At 40.8% G+C, this 13,708-nt stretch overlaps 1 protein-coding gene across 3 annotated transcripts in view; it reads right to left on the bottom strand.

The window, feature by feature from the left end:
- Nucleotides 1-2,896, bottom strand: part of adamts18 (ADAM metallopeptidase with thrombospondin type 1 motif, 18) — a 58,050-nt gene extending 55,154 nt beyond the window's left edge. The window contains exons 1-3 of one of the 3 annotated variants that reach the window (XM_029497880.1): nucleotides 2,560-2,896; nucleotides 2,203-2,284; nucleotides 1,012-1,325 (exon numbers count right to left, since the gene is read on the bottom strand). In XM_029497880.1, the coding sequence (XP_029353740.1) occupies nucleotides 1,012-1,325; nucleotides 2,203-2,284; nucleotides 2,560-2,661 (498 nt within the window). In that variant the 5' untranslated portion in view covers nucleotides 2,662-2,896. Of the gene's footprint in view, nucleotides 1-1,011; nucleotides 1,326-2,202; nucleotides 2,285-2,559 lie in introns of those variants that run through there. The other 2 variants (XM_029497881.1, XM_029497882.1) reach the window with 2 other exon arrangements.
- Between the last annotated feature and the right edge of the window lie 10,812 nt (nucleotides 2,897-13,708).

Genomic DNA, 13,708 nt, shown 5'->3' with positions numbered 1-13,708 from the left:
AAAAGATGGTACTCTTTGTGACCTAAGCAAATTCTGATCCAAACACCTTAGGGGAGCCATCAAAATTTTTTGTGTTTTATCTTTAGTATCTCCATGACCTCACAAATATCCTGAGGAAAAAGAAATGTTTTTCTTGAGGCAAATTTTTCTACACTGTGCGGGTCACCGTCACAGCCTGTCGCAGCCTTAGCACCACCGAAGAAGAGAAGAGTGGAGCAAAACTTTGGGAAAGCATTACATTGTTAACTGTGGGGTTTTGGAGGGGTTTTTCAGTAGGTATCAAGTATATTACATTCATGAGGTCACAACTTGGGCAAAAGATAATCTAAGCACAAGCTAACTCCTGCTCTAAACTTAATACACTGAAATAATGTTGAACTTGATCCTCTGCACTCACTCTGACAAAAAGCAGTAGGCACATTTCCCACTTCTTGAGCTAAGGCAACACAATCAGTATACCACTTGTGGTCATTTGCTTGCTGTCATAAACAGTTGGATATGCTGCTACAACCAATGTGAAGCTTTTTTCCACACTTTCCATGTTTGTCATATTTGGACACTGATTTTAATGGAAGCAAATAGAGCAAGCACACAAAATGAAAGCCAAATATTTGTCAATGAAGAAACACTTTGAATTTCCGCCTTTCTTTTTTCACAGTAAAGTCAGGAGTGTTCTCCTGTCTTCTTCCCTTTATCCTTTCATTCTCCTTTGTTCCACTCCTCCCAATGTTCAAATAAGAGCAGGACAATACTCTGGAAACTGTGCTTACACACATGGGTAATGATGTCATGTCACAGCTCATCCATATTACCAAGGTTTGAATTAATTGAGTTAGTGGGGAGGGAAAATTTTTCAAAAATAAAAGATATGAGGCTTGAGGTTGGGGTACGGCAGAAAATCTGTTTGGGAAATGTCATTCATTTCTAGTAAGACCTAAGTTTCCCACAACTTTACCAACCTGATGATGAAAAAGAAATGAAATGTCTGCTGAGTTTCTGGCAGACACTTACCAGTCCAAAGCAGGTTGATATTGCAGCCGAAGATGTAGACAAGTTGCGGACAAATCCTTGATACAAGCAATTGTGAAACCCCACATCATCCATCACTGTGGCGATGCCATCCGTACTGAACGTTTGCACAGTGAATCCAGGGCCAATCACAGAGGATGGATGCAGGTCCAAGTGCATGTCATGCCCAAAGGCAGAAAGCCGGTAATGCAGAGAAGAGGACAGGGACCTCCGACTGCGGCGGCTTCGCCTGGTCACATCGTGGGTCAGGTATCCTCCCCCAGAGTCCACCTCCACCGGGGTTACAAACACATAGTCTGAGAAGCAAATCAGTGAAAAGTAAGTCTAATCAAAAGCATCAAATACAATTCCAGCTCACCTAAGGTGAGGGCAGGATACACACTGAACAGGTCACCAGTCCATCAAAGGGCCAACATACAGAGACACACAAGACCAACAACCACTCACACCCAGACCTACGGACAATTTTGAGTCACCAGTTAACCCAAACATACATATCTTTGGACAGTGAGAGGAGACCAGAGTACCTAGAGGAAATCGCATGGGGAGAACATGCATCACAAAGAAATGTCCTAAGCTGCCATGCTGCCCCAGAGGTTACAAATATAAAATATTCTGATTTCATGCAGTTGACATTATGGTCCAGCAATAGAGTGCCAAGTAATGTATTGTTCTAATATAGTGGGAGACACCAGGAATTTATAATACTAGGAATTTTTATATTTCCATGAATTCTTCCCTCTCTTAACCTTCTAGTTATGTGACAGGAGAATGAGGATGCTTTCTTCACAACTGGAGAAAAAAGTCCATCTAAGTTCTTCCCTCAGTAAATCTAAGTATGTAAATCACCTCAGCTTGTTTCCTTGGTTTCAAGAGGACAAAGCAGTGCAGAGGGAATCCCTGTGTTCTCCCTGCCCTCATTGGTCTTCTCTCCAAAGCCACAGCAACCGCGCCAGTGAATTATAAACACTTCATGTTTAAACTTAACACTAACCTGAACAAGGATCCCCTAATTTTTATCATCACACAAGCTGTAGAGATGTCACATTTTGAATTGAAAAGACCATCTTCCTAAGTCCTTGGGAATCAGTGTCACTGCCATGTATCTTATTTTATCTGTCATATTTATTAGCTGGAGGAAACATCAACTGACAGCAAAAGATAAGCACTCACCATGATTTAATCCATGACTGCCGCTGGGAGAGTAGCTGGCCGACGCACTGTGGGGGGTGTGTGAGCAGTAAATGTGCAGCGTCTGCAAAAAAAGAGACATATGTATTTATGTATAAATGAACAGGTAGCAACAGGTTAGCAGAAGTGGGAGAAATGTGGAAGACAAAAAAGTAATTAAATCAGTTCCCCCTTGGAAACAGGAGTTTTAATTTGGAATGAGAATCGTTCGTCTTACTTTTCACCACAAGCGTGGGCTTTTTTGCTGCCATACATCATGCTGAAAAGAGACAAACACTTGCAGATTGTTGCATGTGTTTAACTTCAGTATGTGCATTTAAATACTTAGATGCCACATGCCTTGATAATATTCCAGGACAGGAAGGTGGAGAGAAGCTTGACTGAGGTGCAGCTGACCAGCGGGATGGGTAAAGTCCATATCAGAAGAAAAAGGCAATCCATGATGATGGCATGCAAGCTCACACCTTCCCCCGTTACCTCCTGAAACAGCGCAGAAGTGGTAGTAGCCTGCGGTGGTGCATAATGCAGCGTGCGCGCATTGTCTGGTGGCTCGGTCCCCCGTGTTGCTGTTTCAGGTGAAGTCGGCAGCTTGCAGGAGCCGGTGGCGCGCACAGACAGGAGGCGCACTCATGAGTGTGCGTGAAGGGGAGCAGCAGCAGGTAGCGTTGTGCAGGATCACCGGGATCACCGCTGACTGAGAGCCGGCCTGCAGGATGGAGCAAAGTCAGTGGGCAGCAGCCAATCAGAGCTCAGCATCATCCACCACGCGGAGATAAAAGAAGAAAGAGGGGTTCTCCTTTTGGCAAAGCACGAGCTGTTGCTGCCTTCGAGTCCCGCTCGGAAATTTCGTTTGAAAGAGTCTTGTTCTTTCACTTTTAAACCCAATTTTTCTCCTTTGTTTTCCCATTTTCTTTCTTTCTGTTTTTGCTGTGGCAGACTGTTGGAGCGCTGAAAAAAAAAACCACACACACACACACACACACTATGTAAAACGTGACAAAGACCTGAACACAACACAAACCGATAATTGGCTCTTTTTTTCGGCCATTTCTGCCACATCGGCAATTTGATCAACCTATAACGAAGATAAAACGTAAACAAATATGATACTTACATTACAAATGTTCTCGCCTGGTCCAGTTACTTCCAATTGATCCCTACTTCCACATAATTACATTTAAATACAATGCGAAGCTAGTTATTAAAGAACTATGCAGGGTTTTACAGCTAAAGCAGCAATTTGTATGTAGCATAGCCACATTAGCATTTCCAGCTGTTTACTTGCCGATGGGCAGTGATGGACGCTAACTTAGCATGTTAACTTAGCATGCTAACGAGTCCTGGTCCGTCACGTGACTGGAGCGTCGGTGAGTTTTTAATTATCAATTGATTTGTTGATTTCAGTTAAGAAAAATAACGACAGGCAACTAAAGAAAATTTGCTCATTGAATAAAACTAAAATAAACAAATCGATTACAGCTCAGTTCAGTTTTTTTGTTTTACTCGTACATGGAGTATTTTTTCCTTTTTTGCATGTGCTACTGTTTGTAGTAATTGAAATGATCTTTTCCTTCACCACTTCGGGTATCAGTTAAATCTGCAGCCTAAATAAATAGGTTTCAAATATTTGTCGTCTTCTCAAAAGAAGAAGCACGAGATCTTCAATTTAAAACTGCAGTGCTTGTATTACTTAACTTGAAACAAATGCAACAAAGTTAATGACCCCAGCACGCTGTTGCCTGACTATCAAATTCTGGGTGAAGTCGGCATAATGATGTTTTTTATATATATATATATTTGTTTGTTTTGTTTTTGGTTTTTTTAAGTAGTTTTTTTTTTCTAATAAATGAACCCTGACAAGAAAAAGCCTCCAAGCCATAAATAAATACAAATGCCTTTTACTTCATCTTGGCTTTCAACCAATGTGTTTACTCAACTTTTGTAACTTTTGCTTTTTTTGTGGTACAACACTGGTTTGATCCCCACAAAATTTTATACACAGGATGTTCCATTTCCTATGTGTTGTTTGTGTTGCAGTCATTTTATTCATTGTGGTTGGGTTGCATGTAAACAACAGGCAGCAAAGATGCACAAACAAGAGAGGATGCAGATTTACTGAATGCTGCCAAGCGGCTCATAATTTTAACTATTCTGCTAGGACATGATCAGTTGCTGCAGTGAAGTGTGTAAGGAGTGCTTCATTTGCAACTGTGGATCCACCAGTGAAACACAGTAAACTGTCCCAATATACCAACACAAAAATGTAAATAAAGAGAAAGAAGAAGTCTAAAGTCTAAACACACAACTGACAAAGACATTGTCTTTGTAGAAACAGTCATTATGATATTTGTATGGAGGTTTTCCAATGAATTTAGTCTACATGTATTTTCTAAAATGCTTCAGTTTACTAAAGGGTTCTGTGGTGTTGTGTACTGCAGCATGTCTGTATGCATGAACTCTTTCCTGGGTCACATTCTTGCAACATTTGAAAACATTGCTGACAGCAGCTTTACCCAGTTCTTCCCACTGGCAGCAATGTTAATGACCAGTCAATTGAACTCACCGAAATTGCAGGCTGTCTGTGTGTTTAAGAGTCATATAATAAAATCTGTTGTGTTAAAGTGACAAGTTGCGCACACTTCACCGGCTCATATTGTTAAAGCGTGTGTGTAATTCTAATTGCTGTACTGTTTCCTTTCCAGTGACTGGCAAACACCTGGAGAGGTTTCTGGAATGGACTGACAGACACACAGCTGAAGTGTACAACCAGCTCACTACACAGATATTCACACTCCGCCGAGCATAGTAAAGCTTCTCCCAGTTCATGACAGCTTTTCTGGCAAAGCACAAAGCACAGCCTGAATAAAACATCACCTTAATAACCCCCTAATATTCTCATGGGGCTTGTGAATGCCTATTCCAGTTAATTGTGCACCTAGAGTAAACTGACCAAATCACCCATCAAGGGATTTTTTTTATCACTTAGCTACGAGACTAATAGTGAGAGCTTTGCTCAGGTTATCATATAAAGGATAAAGTCTGCATTGTCCTTTTTATAATTTTCATATTGCAAATGCCATTCAACATATCCGATGATCAACTGACACAGGGCTCTATGAAGTGTGTTACACAGAACTGTATGTCCACCCAATACATGCTATGTTCATTTTGAATGATTTCAGTAGGTAAGCCAGTCATGCAAGTCTCTTCATTATAGACTAAGAAATTGTGAAGGATATAGAATTTTGTACCTTATTTGAGTTGAATGTACTTCATTCTTACTCTCTCCCCCTCTTGGTCAGAAAAAAGTCCTATGTAATCCTCTCTTATTTTATCGTATGTTACAAATGTGACATACTAAACACCCTTCCACTCTCATATTTCATTCCAACTCCCTTACTACAAAAGAGAAACAATTCTTTCTGTATTGGCATTGACTTTATCTGCAAATCTTAAGGTGAAGATTTTGTCCAATACAGCCAGACTTCGAAGGAATACTGGACTCATACAAGCACAGTGGGGGCCAGAACACCTCCATACTATTCAGCCTCCAATGTTCCCACCACACTGGAATGCCAGCCTGTGCCAGAAAAGAGACTGATCAGACCAGACAACCAATACAGGATACCGGTCACACCCATATCAGTGGTTGGTATCCAGAAATGTCTTGCAGATAGAGTACAAAAAAAAAAAACAAAAAACAGACTGTTAGGGCAATCAGATGTCTGCTGGAGCACACGACCACAAGAACTCAGAACTGCCAGCTTGTCAGCATGAGAAATATTTTATAGCAAATGAGCAGGTGTCTGATCATGAGACATTTTTCTGCACATCCATTCTAAGTAATGGACAAACTGTTGGTGTAACCATCTCAGACAGACTATGCATTCCACAAAGCATGCCAGAATCACTGCATCCAGAACGTTTATGCAGCAATGTTGGGGAAGCATATAATCAGTTCCTCATTAGAGATCCAGAGGAAAACATTTGGATGGTAGCTACTGTGCACTCCCAAGTGGATGTTTAATTTAAGTGCCTTTGTGAAAAGGGGGCTGTGGTCATGTCAATCACAGGTCATTGCCTCATTGTTGTACTGTCATTGTCAATAAACATGAAGTCAGTTTGGATGGAAAGTTCCATGTCAATAGCCTGCACCTGATTTGGTTGCAGTTCCTGTCCTGAAAAACTATAAATTAGAAGTAACGCATGCTTAGAAAGTGCAAGTGCATCATATACTCAAGTCTACTCTTAAGCAATGAGGGGTGACCGCATGGTGAAAAAGAATTTGGAATGTTTTACAGTATAAGCTACATTTTTTCTTCCAGTGCTTTCGATAAAGATGTTTTATTAGGGAACAGAACCCTTTATGGGATGATGACATTATATCTCAATAGCTGATTATAGATTCTGCTTGTCATTAAAAAAATAAGAAGCAATTTTGGTGGGCCTGCACTTGGCCTAAGTGTCAGTGATTTGAGGTTGCTGGGAATTTTCCTGTACTGTACTTTGGAGGGTAATTGCACTGTCATCTGCACAGTTTGATATACAGTTAGCACAGAAACACAACCACAGTGTTTCCAACAATGGCAGTGGAGCTCCAAGAGCTGTTGTGCCAGCTTACTCATGTTTAAAACTGTGGTTGACTACCTGATTAGTCCTTGGTGGGCCACCTTTTTGCTTGTAAGTCTGGAGCCAGAGCAAAAAATGCAACATTGTGACTGTAAAGTGGAAAGATCTGTGGGAGAGAGGCATTTTCTAATGTGGGAGATGCGGCTCTTGTCCTTTGTTTGTAGCTGTTTCTGCTGCTCGGCTGATGAGCTTCCTGTCTGTCCCGTCTTCATGTATGTCTCTCTCTCTTTTTCTGAAAACGGACTTTGTGTTTGCCAGTTGTGGCTACAGATGTTTTTAAATCTCAGAAGCTCTACACCCCAGCACACCACAGCCTGTTGCACTGTGCCTCTGTGTTGACAGATGATGTGCTTATTTATGGCATGCTAAATCAACTGACCAGAGCCCTTAGCAGTCTCCTCTCTCCCCCTTTCTCACAATGAGCCCCTGCCCCCCTCCAGTTGGGCTGTTGAGTTACCATGACCAGTCAGAAAGGTCTGTTGTTTGTTTCACAAGAGCAATACAACATATCTAGTTGCAGCTGAATATAAGCAGTTGGGTTTTCTGGTCAGGGATGAAAATAGATTGTAAGCTTTAAAGTCCTCACTGAGATGAGATCTTTCCTGCAATCAGTCCTGGGAAGACTATCCATGTGAGAGAAACCAGAGTAAAGAGACTCTGTGGCAAGCAGATAGTATCTCACAACTGATAGACTGTGGTAATGTACATTCTCAGACAGGGTAACTGGTGGTGGTTCTCAAAGCTCTTTATTATGACGATAAATATTGTCTGCTTTCCCACAGCTACCTAACTATATAACTGCAAAGGGTCATTATTTAAGGCAGATTCAGTGATGAAAACCTCTGTCTTGTTAAGTAGTGTTGGGCCTCCATTGCTGTGAGCTTGATATTTTTGTTTTTGTGCTGACTCGTGAAATCTGGTTCAGCCGTCCTAACCACTTTGATGACCTTCATGTTTTCACTTATCCTGTGGAATAGCTCAACATGTACCACATGGATTGGAACACATTTTTTTACAGTTGTTCACAATCCCTAGATGATCAACTCTAATGACCCTGATTTTTCTTCAAGGGCAAAAAAGACCTTTAAACATCAATATCCTCTCTCTTAGAGTCATGTTTGTAAGTCAACAAAGTAATGCTCTAAGTAAAGTGATTTGTTTTTCGCTGACGTTTTGCTCCCACAGTGTTGTTCCCATTGGACCTTGTTCCTTTCATCCAATTTTATGCTGTAATGCAAAACACAGTTCACCACTGGATCCAGATGTGGTGGAACACAAGAAATGTGAAGGATGTCAAGTCCATACTGCCACACCTGAGGACATATAATGGTTGTCTGTTCACTGGGCACGTGTGTACTGGTGTGAACAGGATGGTTTATTCTGCAGGTGGTTGGTTGAAGAAAATACAGTGAACAAGGAGGAAAGGCAGCTTTGAAACACTATTTAATTGCACAACAGCTGCCAGCGAAGACAACAAGGTCAACGCTTTTAATCTGTCATCCATGTGGTTTCACCACCAGTGGTTGAGGCTGACGAGCCAGTCAGAGTGTGATAGTAGATGTCCATTGAGTCCCTTTCAATGGTCTCAGATACTCCCCTGAAACCAGAACATTTTAAGGGCTTCAACACTCTTGAATAGGGTGGACGCCACCTAAAAGATATTATTGCTCATGCAGGCCATGTTATATCTCATCTGGTCTGGAAACTCACAGGGGTTCCTCAGTAACAGCTGAAAAACATTGCTAAGGAGGAGTCAGGTCAACTTTGCTTAACCTGCTAGTTGTATCAAGGTCTTCAGGTTTTTCCCCAGACTCCACATTTTGAGTTCTTGGTTCCAGGCTTCTCTGCACAGACATCACTCATCACTACTTTCACATACCACAAAATACTGTGCCACATAGTGACCGTGTGGGAGACCCTCCTCTTTCAAGGTTGGGTATAGCGCAAGCTGAGAAATTGGTTGTATTGTGTTTCTAATTATGTGCAGGCCCCATTTACTGAGCAGTCAAACACTTCAGCGAAGCCTTAAGAAGAGAGAGCTGTAAATTCAGGAATATGTCAGCTTCTCCCCTGATTTCTCCCCCTTTCAGTTTGTCTTTGTTTGTTTGTTTTGCCTGTCATGCCACTTTTTCCAGTGTGAGCTCTACGATGTAAAACTCCAAACGCCTTCCTTTCTGCCTGTATCTGGTCCCCATTTCAGACTTTGTAATTTCCGTGCCGTGTGTATCTGTGGAACTTTTTGGGGTGAATTTCTGTCTCTTCTTTCAGGATTATTTCTGGCTATGTCAGCGGTTGCCACAGTGGCAAGCATCTGTTTGCCTGTCACTCACGTCTTGTCCTGTGTTATTACTCTTTCCATGTGGACAAATATAGACCAAGAAAAAACTATAGACCAAGTGTGGACCAACCACATACATGGCATGTGTGTTTGTATGTGTGTGATAACTTTGAAATTACAAACGGGAATCACAGCAAACCAAACAAATATTTAAGATTTGTAAGATTTTCAACTTGGGTTTATTTTACTTTTAGGGTTCATTGTTTCAGGTAACCAGAACTGAGAGTATTATCTAATTTATAGCTGTAGGACTGAGTCCATATCGAATATGTGTGCATGCTGGAAGAATTCGTCTCTGTGAGTGCGGGTTTTCTGTATTAGTCAGTGTCATTCATAGCCTCCTCTTTTTAAGCAGCTCCTCTGCATTCGGGGCTCCTGGCATATCTCTCCACCCCCCACCAGCATCAAAGATGTGAATGGTATAGTTTTGCTCACAGATGGTTAATCAAGACCTGACTGTAATATCAGTAGACCACCAAGCTGGAGTGAACAATGCTGTTAAGATTATATGGCTGAAAATGACTGTCTGACCTCAGATTGCATGCTTATAAGGATCTTAGGCTTTATCTGTACATGACAATGAAGATGGCGGTTCTCCTCCATCATTTTCCGTGACAGAAGAACTTTTACACTGCCTTTGAGTCCATTTGGATCATATATTAAAAGTTCTCTGACATGGTTGGACAACATATTTTATTCAGTTCCATGTAGTATGACTTCATCTTTATATTAGTCCATTCGCTTTTAACAAAATCAATATTAAGTTACCTCAATGAAATAGTTTAACAGCTACAGCGGAAGTCATTTTTATTTCATAAGGGAAAACTGACAGATGCAGTTGAGAAATTGGTCTCTCTGTTTACCTCATTCACATTCACTTGTTTTTTTCATCCATGTCTGCCCTGCTGTGCTGTTAAAATCTTAGGTTTCAAATAATGTGACTATAATGACATAAAACAACGATTTCTTGAAACCCTGTATTTTACATTTGAACTTCTGAAGAATATTTACAAAAAGGAAATTACAGGTATAATCATCTTACACCTTACCACCGTGTGTTTGTGTACATACGGGTGTGTGTGTGTGTGTGTGTGTGTGTGGAGTGGGATTCCCCGACTTTCACTTTGAAGTCGAGAGTGATCATTACATGAAAAGGGAGATGTCATCAGTTGTCAGCATTGTGCCAGGAGTCAGAGGAGAGCCAGAGAGATCACTTCCTATCCCATCAGCACCTGGGATTTCTGTCTTTGATGACGTCAAGTGGGCCCATGCCAGTGGAAGTGCGAGCTGCCCGGTGTGTGTGTTTCACATGTCTCAGTCCTTGTCATCAGGCCGAATAAAAACCTGTTGTGATCGCAGCTTATTTTTCAGATTCACCCATGTGCTTTAAAGTCACTGTGGAGTGTGCATGAAGTATCCGTCATACACACTCCAAATGAGACGCATTATTTGCTCACAAACAGGTCCACGTGTCACGACACATTTTTCCTCATTCCATACGTATAAACTCATTCCATACTAGAAAATAAACACTTTTTGTGAAGTGGTAAAACAGAGTTCAAATGCAATTTGAATTCACAATTCATTCACATGAAACCCTTGCTTGTAGATATAACCTAGCTTCATGCTTTGCCCATTTTCTGTCTTTGTGTCTTGGAGGTCTTTTCTGAGAAACATGAGCTTACACACAGGAAGAGGTGCATCTTATGTTTGTGGTTTGTTTGGAATAAACAGAAGAAGAACAGAGGAGCTAAAATGAGTCACCAACTGAGGAAAAGAACAGAGCAGAAAATAATGAAGAACAGAAAATAATTGAGAAAAAAAAAAAAAAGAAATAATAAAAATAATGTCATACTTCCTGTACATAAAATCCAGGGACTAGACCTATTTTTGGTCATCAGCTGGTGTCTGAGAAAGTGATTGTAAAAAAGCTCTTAGATGTAAAGATTGTGAGCAAAAAAAGACAACAGGACATTTAGGCAAACAACAAATTATACTCTGCTGCTCAAGTATTGATCCAAACACTTTCCGATACCCAGGCAAAGAGGAGATTTGGCAAAGGACATATTTCTGACACACCCATCTGGCTTTCCTCATCTCAAAAGGCACTTTGTAATATTGTTTTGACAAGTATTCAACAAGTTAATGTGGATTTCATAAAAGTAAGAAGAGCAAATCAATACCAAAGTGTTTGTTGTGCAATACTAATGTTAATTGAACCTTAGACTGGCAGGATTTATAATGGTTTTTCATTGTACCTGGGAAAACACACACACACACACAAAAAAACAAAAACAGGGCAATGACCATTTGTTCTTCTTTGAATGAAACAGATTTGTCCACTTTGTATCCACTGTGTGTAATGTGAATTATGGTCAGAATTTTCCTGTGATCTTTCAGCTCATTGATTTGGTTTAAAGGGCCACACTGCAACCTTTCTGAACTAAATCCATAGGCAAACTCATAAACACAATGCTACCCAATGGAAATTTAGGATGTATAATGTCTACATTCACACCATCTTGGTTGCATGTCTTCAAGCAAAGATGTGTTAATAGCATTTTTAAATGCTAATGGCCCATCTAGTCCAATTGCATGGACATGAGATAGAGCAATAAAGTTACGCCTAAAATATAATGGGATGAAAGAGTAATAATATTATGCAGTAGATGTAAACTGCAGCAAAGAACAAATTGGCCATACAAAGAACAGCTGAGGCCAATGATAATGTTTTTCAGTTTTTTGGTCTAGTAATGGACTAATGGGCTTCTGGGAACAATGAATCTGTGAATCATCATGACAATCAGTAATTTCCAAAAACTCCAGCTGCTGGTTCAGCTAAAGAAAAATCCAGAGGACTTTTCCAAAAGCAACATGATCCATCATCAGAGAACCATGAATGTCACTGAGTAGATCCTTTGAATAGATGTAAACCTGTCAGTCCATCCAAGAGTAATCTTTTTTAATTTTGTCACTTTTGTCTGAATTCACTGGTTCGCTTGTAGGAAGCCTGTTCCTGTTCTTGAACTCGTTGACCTATCCACATTACCTGCACTGCTTTACTTAACACTGCCTCAAAAATAGTAAGGAACAAGGGCCAACTTCTGGATTTCTTTCGTCACAAGTGATCTCTACATTTGCTCAGCAGGAACTGCTTGAAGTTGACATTCCTCCATCCATGGATGAGATCTACAGCTTGACTTTGTCCAGTTGCCAAGCATAGGAAGTTTCCAACTGTTGTGACTGGGCTGGGCATAGAGATGATTGGGCGACGTTTTAATACGCTGTTAAATTCCTATTAGATACGGTCTACTGATGTCCTGGGGTCTCACTGTATGTGGCAGGTTTCCCACAAGCACACGCACACACACAGACACATAACCATACACTACAATGTCCATTACCGTCTTTTAAAGCGTGATGCTACGTTAGTGTGACAGTTCTCAGTGATCTGCATCAAAGAGGTCGCTTATTGAGAAGTTGTTGTGATCCAATAAACCAGCTTGCAGCAAACAAACCATAAAAGGGATGAGAGAGTTGTTTCGGCCTACACTAAAGTTGACTATGCTGACTTGGATCAAGGAGTCTTGTGTGTGATCGTGTTAATTCACATTATTGTAACATGAAAAAATTAACTACAAGTAAAGCAGAAAGAAAAAGAAGAATTAGATCATTATCAGTTAAATCACCAAAAGGTTTGTCATGCATGACCTGCTAATAGCAAAGCACATTAATTTCCCATAAAAGTGTCATTAAAAGAAGATGATATTTCCTCCCTCTGCACCTGCCAATGTTGTTACTTTCTGCAACACGCAATCAACATGCAGCCCTACTCGACACAGCTGAGGTGCAGGTGTGAACTCACCATCGCCCCCGAACGCACTTTATGTGAAACAACTACACAAATCCATTTTAAGGAGACTAAGTTTATGGTATGTTATCCCATGTATGACCTTCAACCCTGACCACTCCCAGCAGGAATAAGAAGGATGAAGGGATCAGCATATTGAGCCCGTAGCAGATTTCTGTCATGTTAAGTCAGACTACAACCACACCATTAGATTTAGATCTTAAAACACACCTTTGCACAGGACGCTTTGAAGTCCCTAAAATTTGAACTTCCCTAAAATGCTGCTTTACCTGCTTCAGCCTGAAAACTCAAGTTTTCAGAAATAACCAGAGATCTTTAGAAATTAGAACGTACATACCATACATGGTATGTAAAAGTGGATGCTGATGCCGTAGTGGGTTAGTAGTAGTAGTTACCGTAGGGTTAGTAAAGCCAATACTGAAGAGCCTTCAACATGCATTGCATCCAATGACTATCAGAAGCAAACGTGCTGAGTTTATGCTCTCAATCTTCAGTTTCAAATCTTCAACAAAACATGGTGTTTGTTTTTAAATGATGCTCCCATTGAGAGGACAAGAGCATAAACCAGGGCTGTATTGGGTGGTGTGCCTACCGTGTGATTGACACACTGTTCCAACTGTGTCAGATCCACCCCTCACACCTCCTCAGCT

This window comes from Echeneis naucrates, chromosome 3, assembly GCF_900963305.1.
Source record: "Echeneis naucrates chromosome 3, fEcheNa1.1, whole genome shotgun sequence".
NCBI lineage: Eukaryota > Metazoa > Chordata > Actinopteri > Carangiformes > Echeneidae > Echeneis > Echeneis naucrates.
Note: the sequence above shows the minus strand (reverse complement) of the source record. Positions and strands in the feature narration are given on the sequence as shown.